Genomic DNA, 19,873 nt, shown 5'->3' on the forward strand with positions numbered 1-19,873 from the left:
ACTCAACAGGAATATTGATGCTTTACTATGGTCTCTTTGGAGAAAAGGAAGAAATATCCTGTGCCCCATCTCATCCCCCCCAAGGAAACTTCTTAACATCATGTTGGATAAACTCTTAGGTATATTGCTTTGCTTTCTGAATTCATCATGAGAAACCCAACAAACAAACCATTGGTGAGTTTGATAAATCACTCTATTCAAGAGATGTTGTAGCAGAAATTTTTCTTTAGACTAGTATAAACTGTTTCGTACCTGTCCAGAACTACTTTTGAATGTCCCCATGGCTTAACACCTGTTTCATATGCTACATAAAGTACTGACAAGTTCAAAGCTGGAAGACTTCAACTTTAAGTATTAATATTTTACCATTTGGTTCTTGATGCTGTGGTTCGAGGGTTAATACCTGGAATTCTTATGATTGACTGTGAAGAAATCTAGACATCTGAGATGTTCTGGAAAGATGTGCTGTAACACTTGGAGGGTCACACAAGTCAAAGGAATTTTTGTATTTTGAATGCAAACCGAAGCAGAAAATGTCATTTTATAAAACGAACAATCCTGATTAGAGTAGCTTCATTATCTCCTTGGACAACCAGGATGAAATTAGATCCACATGTGACTGTTGATATGTCTTTATGAAAGATGGAATATATGCTAGTTTTGGCTAGGAAGCCTAAAATGCAGTCCCTCGCAGGCCTACTCAGTCCCTCTCATTCTGCAGTGCGAGTTCCCACACTAGAAAGTTACACATTGCTATTCAGTTGCAATGCTCCCTCTATATTCAGATTTCTGATTTTCAGGTACCCCAGCCTTAAAAGATTTGGAGACTTTTTTTTTTTTCCTTTTCCCATTTTGAAGAATTTTGTTCAGGTTGGCAGTCTTTGTTTCCCCACAGTGACGGAGACAGACCAGTTTCAAATGGTGCCCTGCCTGCAATAGAAAATTCTGGCCACTGAACAGAATGTATTTGGTAGCTGATTATTTAGCATGGTATTCAACAATTTTAATATGTTCAGATGTTTTCTAGAGCAATAAAACTGCAAATTCTCCAGGATATCTTTTAGACAATCTTATTCCTGCTGTTGACATAAATATTAATGTCCAAGTCTTCCAAACAGCGTACTTCAATGTAGTTGAAACATAACACTTCACCCAGTGAATCTTTGGTACTGAAAGTTATTCCTTCACAAGACTAGATAAATCTGTCTCTAAGGACAGCTATATTTTCGCTTTCTCTGCTGCATAAGAAAGCAGGGTCAAATGCAAAAGCTATTAGGCCAGGTGTCATTCTGGCATAGAAACTTCAACATCATTCTAGTCTTCTCAGTTTGATGATAGATTGACTACTGCAATACTATCTACAGTGGCATTAACCACATAAGCTTTATACATTGCCTTGCCACAATACCTGTTTGCTCTGTTCACAGAATGCCAATCTTCTGTAATCCATTCTTTTAAGTCTTCTATAGCTGGTATCTTGGTGACTGCAGCTGTGTAGGTGGTGCCTAACCAAACTCAGATGAGGCCCACCCAGATAACCGTACTAACCACCTAATAATTCACCCAAATCATTATGCTTGGCTAGCTTCCCATAGAACTGACTTTTCCTTTTGGCCCCTTCCCCTTGGAGTATGCTCACTGTTCTCCTCCCCACCCCCCCGCACTTAATATCTAAATCCACCTTTAGCTAAAGAGATTGGGACACATGGGGCAGCTGTTGGAGGTATATCTTCTGAATTTCTTTGTTTTTCTCTTCTATTTTACTGTAAACACAGTACTTTTAACTTGATTCACAGTAAAATTTTATTTTTATTAAGTTTTTTACAAACATCCTATTGGTTGCTGGGTTGAAATTCAAGCATAAATATGTATAGGATAATCTCTCAAATGCTTCAAGCTTGTCTGCAAAACTGGAGCTTAACATAACTGTTTTCTACACCCCTTCATCCTCCCCAATATCTACTTTAGCATCCTTTTGTTCCTGGATCAGCTGCCATTTAGTTTTAAACTTGCCTACCTCGTGCTGCAACACAGTTTTTACATTAACATAATATTCCCTATCTGTCTCCAACAAGCCATATGCAGGAGTTTACAGTTTTTCATTTTAAGCACAATCTCTTTCCACACGGCAGTTGTATAACTGAATTTTCTTAGCTTCAGCATACACGGTTCTGAACCTGCGGGTGTTATCCCTTCTCTCCAGCAGATGGAGGTAGAGAAACTGAATTCAACCAGTGTCATCATCATCTGTGCTCTCTAGATCAATCCAGTATTTTTCTCTACCTTCCAGCAGGTAATAGGTTTTGCTGAAGTGCTCTGTAGACCATGGCTGCACAGTGAGGTCGAGCCTAACCATTCCCAGGTCAGTCTCAGGACTGTACCTGGTTGAGCTCAGAGCTTGGCGCTGCAGCTCTCAATCGCAGTCCTTAGTGCCTCCGGGTGAGGCTTTTGCTTCGTCCTGAAAAATCTCGCCTGAGTAGAATGGGTCCCCATCCTCCCACCCTTTTTTTTCTGTTCATCCTGTGCGGGTGTGTCCCCTATAGGCTTCCACTGCAGTTCCCAGGTGCTTAAATTCACCCCCCTCCCCAAATTGCCCTGGGTAGCTCTTTTCTCTATTTAGACTTTTTTTTTGCTGCTCCTATCTCTTTAAACATAAATAAAAAGCGGGGCAGCCCTGAACAGGCAACCTTGCAGTTCAGCAATTCCCCTATAATTAAGGGAATTCCTTTTATTGGCACTTCCAGAGAGCCCAGGATGGAGCAGCATCCAGTTCCCTGGGTCAAGGTAGGTTTGGGCAGCATGATAGGCCCACGCCTGACATGGCTGGGGATGCCCTTCAAAAGCCCTGCTCTGTGTGCAGGAACTGGCAGCTCGACACAGCTGCCAATTTTGTCTGCACAAAGTGCGACGGGCCGTTTCCAGTTTCAGAAGGCCTGAGAGTGGGGTCGGGGGGAGGGGGGGCTCCAGAGTTGATGGGTGCCCCTCCTGCTGAGGCATCGGGGCACTTGGGGATTTCATCTCGTTCTGCTCTCTGCAGCAGGAACCCATCCTTTCCATACTGGGGCTTGGGGGGGTAGGGGTGGCCTACCTCCCCTACCAGCCTTGGGTTTGTGGATTTCCAATGGCTCCTGTCTGACAGCAGTTACAGTTGGATGGCGGTCCCCCCTCTGGTGGGGCCCCAAGGAGCCCAGTTGGGGTCCTGGTTTGGGTTCTAAGTGGCAAAGGACTAGGGGGAAAGGTTGAGATGCCAATTTCCCTCTGAGAAGATGGGGGAGGACTCTAGGGTTGTCTTGGACTCAGTCTACAGGGGACTGAGTCTGAGGATCCCCCTGTCTTGAGAAGCTGAGGAGGAGCAGTCCCATGTGATCTGTCTCAGCGAGAGGAGCTGTCTTGGCTTATTGACTAGATTACTAAGGCTTTTTCTATGTTGTGAACTTGGCTACAGACCCCATTAAGGGGGATCCCCTGCTAGAGGGAAAGGGAAATGGGACTTGATATACCGCCTTTCTCAGGTTTTTGCAACTACATTCAAAGCGGTTTACATATATTCAGGTACTTATTTTGTACCCGGGGCAACTGAGGGTTAAGTGACTTGCCCAGAGTCACAAGGAGCTGCAGTGGGAATCGAACTCAGTTCCCCAGGATCAAAGTCCACTGCACTAACCACTGGGCTACTCCTAGTAAGGTCCCCAAAGCATTTTCCTCTTCACAAGGCTTTTATGGTGGAGTGGGAAAATCCAGATGGTCCCCTTAGGTGTGCCAGGACTCTGATTCACTTTTATACCTTCACTGCGGAGGAGGTTGAAAGGTATTGGCCTTTCCTTAAGGAAGGGTGCCCTGGTCACAGCTGTCACCAAGGCGACTGCTGTGCCGGTCCAGGGGTGCTCGGCTCTGAAGGAGCTCCGTTACAAGAAGGTAGAGCCTGGCCTGTTCTGTGGGGACGTCCAGTATTCATGTCGCCATTTGTGGCAGTTATGTTGCAGGGGCCATTCTGGGATTAGTAACAGCAGCTCCCAGAGTCCCTGGCGGTGGCTCGCATGGAGTTGGGAACAGCCTTTTAGGCAGGCATGCTATATTATATATGATTTGGTCTGTTTAGCTTGCCCGCTCACTGGCCACTGTGGTAGTTGGGTGCCAGTGGTTGTGGCTCTGCCACTGGGTGGTGGATGCGGCTTCCTGTTGAGTCTACTGCCCTTTTAGGGGGCGGTTGCTGTTTGAAGAGTACCTGGAGAAGCTAGTGAAGGATATTTGGGAGGTATAGCTTCTCTGGATTCCTAAGCTGCAGCATAAAGGCTCTCCAATGTTCCCCCGCTTCCAGGGGGTATGCTAGAGGGTCAGGGCAGTTTCTGCCCATCTGCCACTCTACGTCTCGGGGGGTGGCCAGGACAGATTCTTCAGGCAGGGTTCCTTTCAAGGCCTCAAAAGAGCCAGACCCATTGGCGCCTCCAGCAGTACTGTAGCCTCCTGCTCAATGAGCCTGTATCTCCGGGCATTGTCAGGTGTGCCGTTTGAGCCCTTGTGGTTTGCTTCCATCAAGGACCTCACAGTTAAGACTGTTTCTGGTAATGATCACTTGTGCTTGGAGGGTCTCAGAAATTCAGCTAGTCCTGCCTAACCATAGACACAGCCATTTTGAGCTCACTCTTCACTTGGCTTTCTGTTTTGTTCCTACACTTTGGAACAATTTACCAGACTACTTACCTAACAAAGAATCTTTCCCAAAATTCAGATCCCTCCTAAAACCCCATTTTTTTTCAATAGGCTTTGGCTACCTGTTTTCTTCAACCGTTATCTGGCTCCTCTTTCCCCTGATAGAGGTTTAAATAAGTAGCTGGGAAGTTACTTGCTCACCTCAAGGAGGAAAACTGTTCAGACAGTTTATATCCTTTCAGGCCAGAGGAGGCGGATAGGTGCTGGAAGTACAGTGTGGAGACCCTCCTTACGGCACTTTCCAAGAGGTTCATTAGAAGATGGAACAGCAGTTCAAGCTAAGTTTGTGTTGTGTTTTTTTTTTCCCCCTGTAGGCCTCCATTTGTGATGGCAACCACTGGGGCTCAGATGATCAGAAGCAAACGTGAGTGCTAGAGGCCATTAGCACCAGATTAGCGTCCATGTTTGCCAGCACACTATCAAAGCCGGCGAGCGTGTGAAACGAAATCGCCAGCTCTGAGCACAAATTGCATTCAAAAGAGGGTCTCCCACATTTCTATCTAATGCTCAGTGGGCATTCCTCTTATGGCAAACTCTATGCCAGCTTGGAGCTGACTTTAGGGTTTGCCAAACAGGTGAGGTATAGGGGGACCGGTTGTCACAGTCTGGTCCAGTGCACCCCAGGGGCCCCCCCAAAAAAAAATATAAGGGAAGCTAAGCTTTTCCCAGTGCATCCCAGGATGCAAGGGGCAGGGTGCTGTCATTTTGGGGAGGTGGCCGGCTGGAGGAGGGAGGGAATACTAGTCCCTCCTTGAAAGTAGGATGGGGTGGGGGGGGTCCACTGCTAGACAGAACTAGCCTTCGGGGATGGTGGAGGGTCCCAGTGGACCACCAGGGTTTTTACCTTTATTCTGGGGAAGGGGGGGTGTTTGTGGATCTGGGGGTCTACCGGACCATTAGGGCTTTAGGTTTGATAGGTCTGGGCCTTTCTCCTACAGGAGAAAAGCCAGGACCTGTCAAACCTTTTCTACGTGAGGATTGTGCCTGAACTCTTGAGTGCATGCCCAGGCACAGTTCTCCCACAGAAGTCCCTAATGATCAAAGCTAACAATAATGCTTAAATTTGCAAGTTAGCATTGACCATTAGGGCGTTCTTTCCCCACAGTGTTCTAATGGTATTTTTACAGCACTGTTCAGAACAGTGCAGGGAACTGATCAACTGAGCATGAATGAGACGCAGGGTCCTGCCACAGGGATGTGGGTCCCATCACCCACCTGCCTCCCTCTCCTATTTGCTGCCCTTGCACCTGGGCATATGGGAGGCGCAGGGTCCTGCCACAGGGGATGTGGGTTCCATCACCCACTTGCCTCACTCCCCTCCCCTATTTGCTGCCCTTGTACTCTTTGATGTTTTCTCCCAGGCTCCCTTGCAGCTCCAGGCAAACAAACAAAAAAAAAAAACCCTGTTTGCCTAATTTATTACCTTCCTCAGGGCAGTGCTTCACTTCCCAGTCCTCGGTGCATACCCAGCCAGTCTGGTTTTTCAGGATATCCCCAATGAGTATGCATATGAGAGATTTGCATGCACTGTGTTTTTGGCAGACTGGCCATGCGTGCTTTGAGGACTGTGTTGAGAAGCACCACCTTAGGGAATAAAGCTAATTAAAAAAAAATAAATTTAAAGCTGCTTCTGCAGCATTATAGTACTGCACACCCATGTAAGCTGATGGGGTGGCGGGATCGCCAGAGTCCTGGGGTGGGGTTGGTCTGAGTGCGCCAGGAATGCCAGCTAGCAGATGCTATAAGACCTGTGGGAGTTGGCAGCTGAGATCAGCTGCCAGTTCCCTGTGCCCCTCCTGTGACAGAATGTTCTGGAAACAATCCAGGTGATACACTAAGACAGTGAGATTTTCAATTTGGTGCTGAATGTTCTCAAAAGGTCACCCTTCCAGCTTCTGAAGTTGTCCTCCCTTTAAGGCTTCACATTAAAGACCAGCCTCCTTTGCGTTGGCCATGGGGGTTTCAGAGCTTCAGGTCCTGTTGAGACCCTTGTTGGAAAGATTCCGGATCTATCCAAACTATTCCTTCGTTTCTTCCCAAGGTAATTTCCCCTCTTCCCCCCCCCCCCCCCCCCCCCCCCCCCGGTGTCTTGTGAATCAGGGTGTGTGTGCCCTCGTTTACATCTGGGGGATCAGATTCTACTGCCAAGAAGCTTCACAAGTTTGACGTTCACAATTTTGCTTAGGTATTTGCAAGAGATGCATGAGCTTTGCCTCTTGAATCATCTTTTTTTTTTTTTTTCATGGCCTTAGGAAGAGCCAGGTAACATTCAAAGCTTCGATTGCCTGGGCAGCCTGCAATTGCAAGTCCAGGATTGGAGAGTTCATGTGACTTGGGCACAGGTGATTGCCTGGGCAGAGGTCTGGGCAATTCTTGTGGAAGATATGTCAGGCAGCAACATGGTTGTTTCATTCCTTTGTGAAGCATTACAAATTGAATGTGTTAGCCAGAGCCAGTTCAGAGTTTGGCAGGGCAGTTGTCATTCAAGGGGCCTTGTTTTCCCCCATCTTGTGAGTCTGGCTACAGCCCAAATGCCAAGGAAGGTGAAATTGTCATACTTGTTAATTCCCTCCCCTTTAATTGGGACTTGTATCATCCTTAGACCCTCCTTTGGAAGACTGCAGTTGTCAGGACTCTTGAGGATCTCTGTATTTGATGTTTTAAAAAAGTTTCAAATTAATGAAATGGGATCTGTTACATGTACAGTGGTTAATAAGACATGGGTGTGCTTTATGGGATGCATTGTCAGTCATACTGGAGTTTTCCACTGAGCACCCACAGGTTATATCGGTGATGTATCTGGGAACGTTCAGTTTCTCTACTTCATCTGCTGGCAGGAAGGGATAACACCACTTAAGGATAGTACAGCCCAACTAAAGGTAAGGGAATTAACAATGACTAAACTTCACCTTTTTGCATTTTTCCATAGTATTTTTGAGCTTTATTGTATACCACTTATTAGTCTTTGAAAGGCGATATTGAGAACTAAATAAATACTGCATTCTCCGAGGACAAGCAGGCTGCTTGTTCTCACTGATGGGTGACGTCCACGGCAGCCCCTCCAATCGGAAACTTCACTAGCAAAGTCCTTTGCTAGCCCTCGCGCGCCCGCGCGCACCGCGCATGCGCGGCCGTCTTCCCGCCCGAAACCGGCTCGAGCCGGCCAGTCTTCTTTTGTCCGCACTCGGTACGGTCGTGTTTTCGCCGTGTCGAGCCCCGGAAAGTCGACCTCGCGCGTCCAATTTGTTTGAACGTGTTTTTTTCCTTCGGGAAAGCTTTGTCCTAGTCGGGAAGTGCTCCGGAAACCCCCCGCCGGGTTTCGTGTAAATCCTCCCCGTACTTCCAGCTTTTTTGCCCCGGTAAGTTTTCTTTCGTCGTCGGGGTAGGCCTCTTTTCGGCCTCGGTCGAGATTTTTTCTCCCTCTAAATTTGGTGCTTCAAATTTCGCCATTTCGGCTTTTGATTTCGCCGGCGTGATTTTTCCGCCCATGACATCGAAGCCTTCCAGCGGCTTCAAGAAGTGCACCCAGTGCGCCCGGGTTATCTCGCTCACTGATCGACACTCGTCGTGTCTTCAGTGTCTGGGGGCCGAGCACCGCCCTCAGAACTGCAGTCTGTGTTCCCTGCTTCAAAGGCGGACTCAGGTAGCGAGACTAGCCCAGTGGAACGTGTTGTTCTCGGGCTCTTCGTCGGCATCGGCACCGGGATCTTCGAGTGCATCGACGTCGTCAGCGTCCAGACCATCTTCCTCGGCCGCCCCTGCATCGAGTGCATCGAGGCATCGGGCCTCTGCATCGGCGCCGAGACATCGGATAGCTGCATCGACGTCGGTGGTACCAGGACCTCGTCTGCTGATGTCGTCGGACGGTGGTGCATCGGGTGGAGTGCAGGTGAGGGCTGTCCATTCCCCTGCTGGTGGCGGTGAGCCCTCGGGTGGGTCTCCGCCTACCCTGAGGGCTCCTGCGGTACAGCCCCCCCGAGATCGACCTTCTTCAGTCTCGGCCCCGAGGAAGCGACGAGTGGATTCGACGTCCTCCTCGTCGGTGCCGGGGAGCTCCGGTGACATGCTTCGGAAGAAATCGAAGAAGCATCGACACCGGTCTCCTCCCCGTGTCGGCACCGAGAGCTCTGGGTCGCCGAGGGATTCGGCACCCAGCAGGCATCGGCACCGAGAGGACCGCTCACCCTCTGTTCAGGAGGTGTCGATGCGCTCCGCTCTGGACAGCCCGGAACAGCCTCCACGCCCGGAACAGGTACTGACGTCGACGCCTGCATCGACCTCTCAGCCTTTCTCTGCAGCCGCTCTAAACGAGAGCCTCCGGGCCGTTCTCCCAGAGATTCTGGGAGAGCTGTTGCGCCCTACCCCTCCGGTACCGGCGGTGCTTGCGCCACCGGTACCGTCGAGCGTGGCGCCGGCTGGCCCATCGCCCAGGTTGAGGTCCCCGACGTCGGTACCGCGTGCGGTACCGACCGCGGCCACCTCCCAGGAAGGCTCCCCGACTACGTCGGCGGAGGGAGCTTCGCCGATGCGGGCGAGGGAGTCTACCTCTCGACGCCCCCATCGTGGACGGGGTTCCACGGAGTCGAGCAGGGCGAGGTTGCAGACACAGGTCCGTGAACTTGTGTCTGACACCGAGGGTGAGGCCTCGTGGGAGGAAGAGGAAGATCCCAGATATTTCTCTGACGAGGAGTCTGGGGGTCTTCCGTCTGATCCCACTCCCTCTCCTGAGAGACAGCTTTCTCCTCCCGAGAGTCTGTCTTTTGCCTCCTTTGTCCGGGAGATGTCTACGGCCATCCCCTTCCCGGTGGTTGTGGAGGACGAGCCCAGGGCTGAAATGTTTGAGCTCCTGGACTATCCTTCTCCACCTAAGGAAGCGTCCACTGTTCCCTTGCACCATGTCCTGAAGAAGACATTGCTTGCGAACTGGACCAAACCATTAACTAATCCCCACATTCCCAAGAAGATCGAGTCCCAGTACCGGATCCATGGGGACCCAGAGCTGATGCGCACTCAGTTGCCTCATGACTCTGGAGTTGTGGATTTGGCCCTAAAGAAGGCTAAGAGTTCTAGGGAACATGCTTCGGCGCCCCCGGGCAAGGACGCTAGAACCTTAGACTCCTTTGGGAGGAAGGCCTACCATTCCTCTATGCTCGTGTCCAAGATCCAGTCTTACCAGCTCTACACGAGCATACACATGCGGAATAATGTGCGGCAGTTGGCGGGCTTGGTTGATGCTCTTCCCCCTGAGCAAGCCAAGCCTTTTCAGGAGGTGGTCAGGCAGCTGAAGGCGTGCAGAAAATTCCTGGCCAGAGGAGTTTATGACACTTTTGATGTTGCGTCCAGGGCCGCTGCTCAAGGTGTGGTGATGCGCAGGCTCTCATGGCTGCGTGCCGCCGACCTGGAGAATAGAATCCAGCAGCGGATTACGGACTTGCCTTGCCGTGCGGATAACATTTTTGGCGAAAAAGTCGAGCAGGTGGTAGAGTCTCTCCACCAGCGGGACACCGCATTCGACAAGTTCGCCCGCCGGCAGCCTTCAGCTTCTACCTCTACAGGTAGACGATTTTCGGGGGAAGGAAGACTGTTCCCTATACTTCTGGCAAGCGTAGGTACAATCCTCCTTCCCGACAGCCTGCGGCCCAGGCTAAGCCCCAGCGCGCTCGCTCTCGTCAGCAGCGTGCGAATCAGCAAGGCCCCGCGGCTCCCCAGCAAAAGCAAGGGGCGAGCTTTTGACTGGCTCCAGCAGAGCATAGCCGACATCCAAGTGTCAGTGCCGGGCGACCTGCCTGTCGGAGGGAGGTTGAAAGCTTTTCACCAAAGGTGGCCTCTTATAACCTCCGATCAGTGGGTTCTCCAAATAGTCCGGCAAGGATACACCCTCAATTTGGCCTCTCAACCTCCAAATTGTCCACCGGGAGCTCAGTCCTACAGCTTCCAGCACAAGCAGGTACTTGCAGAGGAACTCTCCGCCCTTCTCAGCGCCAATGCGGTCGAGCCCGTGCCATCCGGGCAAGAAGGGCTGGGGTTCTATTCCAGGTACTTCCTTGTGGAAAAGAAAACAGGGGGGATGCGTCCCATCCTAGACCTAAGGGCCCTGAACAAATATCTCGTAAAAGAAAAGTTCAGGATGCTTTCCCTGGGCACCCTTCTCCCCATGATTCAGCAAAACGATTGGCTATGCTCTCTGGACTTGAAGGATGCCTACACACACATCCCGATACTGCCAGCTCACAGACAGTATCTGCGATTTCAGCTGGGCGCACGCCACTTCCAGTACTGTGTGCTACCCTTTGGGCTCGCCTCTGCGCCCAGGGTGTTCACAAAGTGCCTAGCTGTGGTAGCAGCGGCGCTTCGCAGGCTGGGGGTGCACGTGTTCCCATATCTCGACGATTGGCTGGTGAAGAACACATCCGAGGCAGGAGCCCTGCAGTCCATGCAGATGACTATTCGCCTCCTGGAGCTACTGGGGTTTGTGATAAATTACCCAAAGTCCCATCTTCTCCCAGTGCAGAAACTCGAATTCATCGGAGCCCTGCTGGATTCTCGGACGGCTCGCGCCTATCTCCCAGAGGCGAGGGCCAACAACTTGTTGTCCCTCGTCTCGCGGGTGCGAGCGTCCCAGCAGATCACAGCTCGGCAGATGTTGAGATTGCTGGGCCACATGGCCTCCACAGTTCATGTGACTCCCATGGCCCGCCTTCACATGAGATCTGCTCAATGGACCCTAGCCTCCCAGTGGTATCAGGCCGCCGGGGGTCTAGAGGACGTGATCCACCTGTCCACGAGTTTTCTCGAATCCCTGTATTGGTGGACGATTTGCTCCAATTTGACTCTGGGACGTCCCTTCCAAATTCCTCAGCCACAAAAAGTGCTGACCACGGATGCGTCTCTCCTGGGATGGGGAGCTCATGTCGATGGGCTTCACACCCAAGGAAGGTGGTCCCTCCAAGAAAGCGATCTACAGATCAATCTTCTGGAGTTGCGAGCGATCTGGAACGCTCTGAAGGCTTTCAGAGATCGGCTGTCCCACCAAATTATCCAAATTCAGACAGACAATCAGGTTGCCATGTACTATGTCAACAAGCAGGGGGGCACCGGATCTCGCCCCCTGTGTCAGGAAGCCGTCAGCATGTGGCTCTGGGCTCGCCGTCAAGGCATGGTGCTCCAAGCCACATATCTGGCAGGCGTAAACAACAGTCTGGCCGACAGGTTGAGCAGGATTATGCAACCTCACGAGTGGTCGCTCAATTCCCGTGTGGTGCGACAGATCTTCCAGGCGTGGGGCACCCCCCTGGTGGATCTCTTCGCATCTCAAGTGAACCACAAGGTCCCTCAGTTCTGTTCCAGGCTTCAGGCCCACGGCAGACTGGCGTCGGATGCCTTCCTCCTGGATTGGGGGGAAGGTCTGCTGTATGCTTATCCTCCCATTCCTCTGGTGGGGAAGACTTTGTTGAAACTCAAGCAAGACCGAGGCACCATGATTCTGATTGCTCCCTTTTGGCCGCGTCAGATCTGGTTCCCTCTTCTTCTGGAGTTATCCTCCGAAGAACCGTGGAGATTGGAGTGTTTTCCGACCCTCATCACGCAGGACGAAGGGGCTCTGCTGCATCCCAACCTCCAGTCCCTGGCTCTCACGGCCTGGATGTTGAGGGCGTAGACTTTGCCTCTTTGGGTCTGCCAGAGGGTGTCTCCCGCATCTTGCTTGCTTCCAGGAAAGACTCCACTAAGAGAAGTTACTTCTTTCATTGGAGGAGGTTTGCCGTCTGGTGTGACAGCAAGGCCCTAGATCCTTGCTCTTGTCCTACACAGACCCTGCTTGAATACCTTCTCCACTTGTCTGAGTCTGGTCTGAAGACCAACTCCGTAAGGGTTCACCTTAGTGCAATCAGTGCATACCATTACCAAGTGGAAGGTAAGCCGATCTCAGGACAGCCTTTAGTTGTTCGCTTCATGAGAGGTTTGCTTTTGTCAAAGCCCCCTGTCAAGCCTCCTACAGTGTCATGGGATCTCAATGTCGTTCTCACCCAGCTGATGAAACCTCCTTTCGAGCCACTGAATTCCTGCCATCCGAAGTACTTGACCTGGAAGGTCATTTTCTTGGTGGCAGTTACCTCGGCTCGTAGAGTCAGTGAGCTTCAGGCCCTGGTAGCCCAGGCCCCTTACACCAAATTTCATCACAACAGAGTAGTCCTCCGCACTCACCCTAAGTTTCTGCCAAAGGTTGTGTCGGAGTTCCATCTGAACCAGTCAATTGTCTTGCCAACATTCTTTCCCCGTCCTCATTCCTGCCCTGCTGAACGTCAGCTGCACACATTGGACTGCAAGAGAGCATTGGCCTTCTATCTGGAGCGGACACAGCCCCACAGACAGTCCGCCCAATTGTTTGTTTCTTTTGATCCCAACAAGAGGGGAGTGGCTGTAGGGAAACGCACCATATCCAATTGGCTAGCAGATTGCATTTCCTTCACTTACGCCCAGGCTGGGCTGGCTCTTGAGGGTCATGTCACGGCTCATAATGTTAGAGCCATGGCAGCGTCGGTAGCCCACTTGAAGTCAGCCACCATGGAGGAAATTTGCAAAGCTGCGACGTGGTCATCTGTCCACACATTCACATCTCATTACTGCCTGCAGCAGGATACCCGACGTGACAGTCGGTTCGGGCAGTCAGTTCTTCAGAACCTGTTTGGGCTTTAGGATCCAACTCCACCCCCCGAGGGCCCTGTTTGTTCTGTTCCAGGCTACACTCTCAGTTAGTTGGTAAATTTTTTAGGTCAATCTCAGTTATGTCCTCGCCGTTGCGAGGCCCAATTGACCAATGTTGTTGTTTTGAGTGAGCCTGGGGGCTAGGGATACCCCATCAGTGAGAACAAGCAGCCTGCTTGTCCTCGGAGAAAGCGAATGCTACATACCTGTAGAAGGTATTCTCCGAGGACAGCAGGCTGATTGTTCTCACAAACCCGCCCGCCTCCCCTTTGGAGTTGTGTCTTCCCTTGAAGTGTATTGTCTTGCTACATACTGGACTGGCCGGCTCGAGCCGGTTTCGGGCGGGAAGACGGCCGCGCATGCGCGGTGCGCGCGGGCGCGCGAGGGCTAGCAAAGGACTTTGCTAGTGAAGTTTCCGATTGGAGGGGCTGCCGTGGACGTCACCCATCAGTGAGAACAATCAGCCTGCTGTCCTCGGAGAATACCTTCTACAGGTATGTAGCATTCGCTTCATTGTCAGTGCTGATATTAGTTTGCTCTTTAATTCCTAACCTTACCTATATCTTCTAGTTACATAGGTCTCACAACAGTTTAACTACTGCTGTGTAGTATATTAAAAAAGATCTGGATTGTGCAGAACCTTCATAGCATCTAGCTAACTCACCAAACAGGCTTGAAGTGGAAGGCACTAGTATTTGCTTGATCTGCAGTGCAAGTAAATCATATATGAATGTTTAAGCCAGTTGTGGAATTACACGTGTGTGCCCCCCCCCCCCCCCCCATTTTCAGGGTAATCACAGATATATCCCTTTTGCATTCATTTGGATATCCTAAAAACCAGACAATCAATGGGTGCTTCAGGATAAACTTATGGAAACAGTGTTAAAATCTCTTCATTTGGCATGCTTTCAAGCAAACAATTTTGTCTTGCTTTGCCACAGTGCCAGCTGTCCAATTCCTGTTTTAGGCACATTTTCAGTTTCTAAAAGGAAGCATACTCTATTCCATACTGCCATTCATAAACCTGTTGCTCTAATCTGACTGAATAAGAACACTCATGGGAGATTGTGAAATTGGTAGAGTCAACAAGCCAACTTTAAATGAAGACACCTGCCCCTTAACCTCATATCGTGCAAGTGGCAGATGAAGTTCAATGTTGACAAGTGCAAAGTGATGCATGTGGGTAAGAGGAACCCGAATTACATCTATGTCATGCAAGGAGTCACGGACCTAGAAAGGGATCTGGGAGTCATCGTTGATAAGACGTTAAAAACTTCTGCTCAGTGTGCTGCGGCGGCTAAGCGCACAGAATGTTGAGTATTATTAGGAAAGGGATGGAAAACAAACACGAGGATGTTATAATGCCGTTGTATCACTTCATGGTGCGACCACACGTTGAGTATTGTGTCCAATTCTGGTCACCGCATCTCAAAAAAGATATAAAGGAATTAGAGAAGGTGCAGAGAAGGGCGACGAAAATGATAAAGGGAATGGAACGACTTCCCTATGAAAGGCTGAGAAGGTTAGGGCTCTTCAGCTTGGAGAAAAGGTGGCTGAGGGGTGATATGATAGAAGTCTACAAGATAATGAGCGGATTAGAGTGGGCAGATGTGAAGCGTTTTACACTTTCAACCAACAAAAAAACCAGGGGACACAAGATGAAGCTAGAATATGGTAGATTTAAAACAAATAGGAGAAAGCTTTTCTTTACTCAGCGTGTAGTTAGACTGGAACTCATTCCCGGAGACTGTAGTGACAGCAGCTGGCCTTACGGAATTTTAAGTGTTTCCTCCGTGGCCTCTCTGCAGCCGGGTTCTTTTCAGGTCACTCTCTACCGTGGTCGAGTCATTCTGGTAGCTCCGGATTAACCACGATGCCCTTGGTATGCGGATATAGTGAGGCTCCTGGTGGTGCCTTTGTTTTGAATCCGCTTGACTTCGGGCTCTTTGTTCTGGGTCTGCTCCTGAGTGGATGATCCCTCTCGGTTTGGTCTTACGGCCTGGTGTTTTGAGAGGTCGACTCTGAGGAACAGAGTTCTTTGGACGCTATGGTTACTGTTCTGTTACAATCTTGTATGTGGTCCACGGTCCACTGCAACCGTGTATTCTCAGGTGTTGAGGATTTTTTTGTGGCTGGTTGCAGCCCATGCTTGGTCTTCATTGTGGGCGTCTGTTCCTCAGCGATTGAGTTTTTTCTGCAGGATGGGTTGCAGAAGGGCCTGGCCTTGCACTCGGAGGTGGTGCATTTCTTGCAGAGTGTTTCTCCGCTGCTTCGACCTTCTCCCTGAAACCTCGTTTGTATTCTCAGAGTCTAGCTTGGGGTTCCTTGCCTACCGAGCATTGCTTCAGACTCCTTTTGTTCCTTTGCAGAATGCTTCACTTAGGAACTTGCAAGCAGTGTTCTTGGTCGCCAATTCTTCAGCACACAGAGTTTCTGAATTTTTTAGTGCAGCCATTCTGAGCTGTTTTTTCTGCAATTTGCTGAGTCTGGTGTGACCTTGCTTTTGGTTCCTTCTTTCTTTTCTGGCTGTGGTTTGGCTTTTCTTTTTCAGACTCTTTTTTTTTTTTTTTTTTTTTTTTCCCTTTCAGGAGGGGGCTTTTCACACATAGTACATGGCGCTTTGTCTTCTGGATGTTCAGAGGGCTTCTACTTGGGCGAAACGGGTGTGCTTTCACTTCAGATGTTGCCTTTGCAGCAGCAGTTCAGTCTCAGGGAGTGGCGACTTCCCACTCTACTTAGGGATTGCTTTGGTACATCCTACCAGTTCTTGGATTCATCTGCTGCATATGCTAAGGAAGGTAAAAGTATGCCTTACCTGCTGATAATTTTCTTTCCTTTAGTAGCAGCAGATGAATCCAGGATCCCGCCCTTTGTCAGCTGCGCTTGTTTTGCCTATCTGTTCTTGTTCTGGTCTTTAGTTTCCAAAAAAAAAAAAAAGAAGAGGAAAGAGAACAGAAACCACTGAAGAAGACTCTTATCGCAATGGTGGTTTCTCTTAAGTCAAACTGACAAGTTTCTGTTTTGTATGGTTAGTGAGGAAGGCTTCCTGGTTTCTTGTCTGATTCTGCTTGGTGATGAGACATGTACTGAGGTGAAGGAGGAGCTGGCCGTCTGGTATCACTACCTTCAGCTTTGTAATTTCTTATCTCCACCTGCTGGTAGATGGACACAACCCACCAGTCTGGATTCATTTGCTCCTGCTAAAGGAAAGAAAATTATCAGCAGGTAAGGCATAATTTTAACATGTCCCCAATGTAGGAGGTAAGTTTTGTGTGTGTGTCTGGGTTTTTAGCAAAATGGGGGGAACAGTAGATCTCACTAAGGACTTCATTGACTCTCTTTTAAGATATCAAGAGGCGGTATCCTCTCCAATTTTGTGGTCTGTTTTGTATGTGTGTGTGTCTGGGTTTTTAGCAAAATGAGGGGAACATTAGATCTCATTAAGTTATTCACCTCATTGACTTTCCTTAAGATATGAAGAAGAGGTATCCCCTCAGATTTTACTGTTAGTGTTTGTCAGGTGCTTCTGCATCCATCCGACACTACAGATGGATTTACTTGGCAGTGCTGATGCTTTGCACCAGGTTTTCCTGTTTGTTAAACTTTGCTTGGCAATTGTATTGTGACCCCTGAAGCAGGCGGTTTCTCCACGGAAACATGGACCATGTCAGGTTTGTTTACTGGTGCTTTGAATAAAGGATTCTTGCTTCATCCCGCTGACTGGTTGTGTTTTGTGGCATCCTTTACTTTTCCTTTGGACTACACGTAGAAGTTTCTACCTGTTTGTGTTGGTCTTTTACATTATTCAGGAAGGAAATTGGCTAACATTCCTAAGGATGCTTCCAGATCATCCCTCAAGAAAATCTTCAGTTCAAGGAGAAAATATCTTCTCTAGTGGAGGAGTGGCCTAGTGGTTAGGGTGGTGGACTTTGGTCCTGGGGAACTGAGTTCGATTCCCACTTCAGGCACAGGCAGCTCCTTGTGACTCTGGGCAAGTCACTTAACCCTCCATTGCCCCATGTAAGCCGCATTGAGCCTGCCATGAGTGGGAAAGCGCGGGGTACAAATGTAACAAAAAAAAAAAGTAATACCTATGATTGTGTGCATGTGAACATTTTTAGGAGCCCGTGGTCATATTGTATGTTCCAGTGAATCCCTGAGTGAACAGAAGCTACCACAACTTCTTGATGATGGAGCTTTTTTTAATGCATAATTTACTATTTTCAATTTTTATTTTTTTACAAATTCAGCCCAGATTGTTTAGTCAGCAAGCAAGATTTGGATACAAAGTCAACCGGAACACAGGCAGTATGGTCAGAGAACTTTATTTGAACAAAACCAGATGCAGTCACGTTTTCTGGCAGAAGCCTGCATAAGCGGTGGAAATGTTTCTGCAAGACAATATATAAAACCTAAATATGAGTTAAAGCATCACAATGATTATATTAAAAAAAAAAATACTCAAAACCCAAAAACGATAAATAGATGGGCAGCCCCATTTTATACAGGTTATAGAAGTCTTAGCTAAGGCATGCATGTCAATATATTTCAAATTTCACAACTATTTTAGAACAATCTGCCAACATAGAGCCTGTTCTAAAATTCAGGAGATATGAACATTATGCACCAGGTGTGTGTAGCGTAAGCATCAATTTTAGCAGAGTAAATGTAGAAAATAGTGATGTGTTCAAAGCCAGCACTTAAACGGGTATGTTGGTTCATACCTATTTACTTTTGTAACGTTGAAAACATAAACCGTATACTGTCCTGATGTGAGCCTGTCGGAGACCAGTTTCACATGCCAGTTGGCATTTGGAGGGGGGAGAGGAAATAACCACTTAGGATTTAAGTGGGCAACCTCATAGCCCTCCAGTGGAGTGCTGCTCATTAGCAGCTGTTTACCAATCATGTTTAGGTTTGGTAGTGGATGTAATACCTGATGTTGATATTTTAAGACATAGACATTTAACCTATCTAACTTTGTAAGTCTACATGCTTTGAAAATGAGCCTCCACATCTCGTCCTAAAAAGGGGACTAAAGGTGTATTTACCTGCCATGCCCTTGTCCTGCTCAAAACACACCCAGATCACATCCCTTTTTCCATTTGCACAATTTTGGGTTTGCATATCCTGACTTCAGTTTGTGCAAGTCTCAAATGTGAATAGGATATATAAAATGATGTCCATTATGAACAAATACAGAATTACAAATATATACATATGCTTGTGTGTTTGGTGTGTGTGTGTGTATTTGTGTATGTATTTATTTTTATTTTATTTTTGTTACATTTGTACCCCGTGCTTTCCCACTCATGGCAGGCTCAATGCAGCTTACATGGGGCAATGGAGGGTTAAGTGACTTGCCCAGAGTCACAAGGAGCTGCCTGTGCCTGAAGTGGGAATCAAACTCAGTTCCTCAGTTCCCCAGGACCAAAGTCCACCACCCTAACCACTAGGCCACTCCTCCATATGTATGTATATACACACAAAATTGATTACTTACAATACCAGTCACAAAAAAAAAAAGAGCTATAAGTAGAAACAAACATTGTTGACAGATTGGTTTGCAAGTCAGTATGTAAACATTTTTCTACATCATTTGATGTTAAAATATATATATGCAACAGAATATAAAATCACTACAATACAAATACTTTTTGTAGAAAGCCATGGTTGTTAGTCCACTTTAAAGGTAATAGAGCAAAATAATAGAAAAATATCTGTAGAACACATTCCATTTGAGAAAAAAATCAGTTTGTTAACTAGATGTTTTCTCAAAGTACCTGCTTCATCCAAAGATCTTAGTACATAAGTAATGCCACACTGGGAAAAGACCAAGGGTCCATCGAGCCCAGCATCCTGTCCACGACAGCGGACAATCCAGGCCAAGGGCACCTGGCAAGCTTCCCAAACGTACAAACATTCTATTCATGTTATTCCTGGAATTGTGGATTTTTCCCAAGTCCGTTTAGTAGTGGTTTATGGACTTTTCCTTTAGGAAACCGTCTAACCCCTTTTTAAACTCTGCCAAGCTAACCGCCTTCACCACGTTCTCCGGCTACAAATTCCAGAGTTTATTCGTTGGGTGAAAAACTTTCTCTTTGTTTTAAATTTACTACACTGTAGTCTCATCGCATGCCCCCTAGTCCTAGTATTTTTGGAAAGCGTGAACAGACGCTTCACATCCACCTGTTCCACTCCACTCATTATTTTATATACCTCTATCATGTCTCCCCTCAGCCTCTCTTCTCCAAGCTGAAAAGCTCTAGCCTCCTTAGTCTTTCTTCATAGGGAAGTCGTCCCATCCCCGCTATCATTTTAGTCACCCTTCGCTGCACCTTTTCCAATTCTAATATATCTTTCTTGAGATGCAGCGACCAGAATTGAACACAGAATAATATTAAACTGAAAAAAACAAACAAAAACTACCTGATGTCTCAACTTAACACAGCACAATATC

At 48.3% G+C, this 19,873-nt stretch overlaps 1 protein-coding gene across 3 annotated transcripts in view; it reads left to right on the forward strand.

Moving 5' to 3' along the window:
- Window positions 1–19,873, forward strand: part of TSC22D2 (TSC22 domain family member 2) — a 193,019-nt gene that overhangs the window by 61,925 nt on the left and 111,221 nt on the right. For 2 of the 3 annotated variants that reach the window (XR_003943537.1, XM_030215900.1), the window contains exon 2: window positions 10–174. The exons of the other annotated variant lie outside the window; for it this stretch is intronic. Coding sequence is in view for 1 of the 2 variants with exons in the window: in XM_030215900.1 (XP_030071760.1) it covers window positions 10–151 (142 nt within the window). In the remaining variant the exon portion in view is untranslated. The remainder of the gene's footprint in view (window positions 1–9; window positions 175–19,873) is intronic. 3 annotated transcript variants of the gene reach the window in all.

This window comes from Microcaecilia unicolor, chromosome 10, assembly GCF_901765095.1.
Source record: "Microcaecilia unicolor chromosome 10, aMicUni1.1, whole genome shotgun sequence".
In the NCBI taxonomy this organism is placed as follows: Eukaryota; Metazoa; Chordata; class Amphibia; order Gymnophiona; family Siphonopidae; genus Microcaecilia; species Microcaecilia unicolor.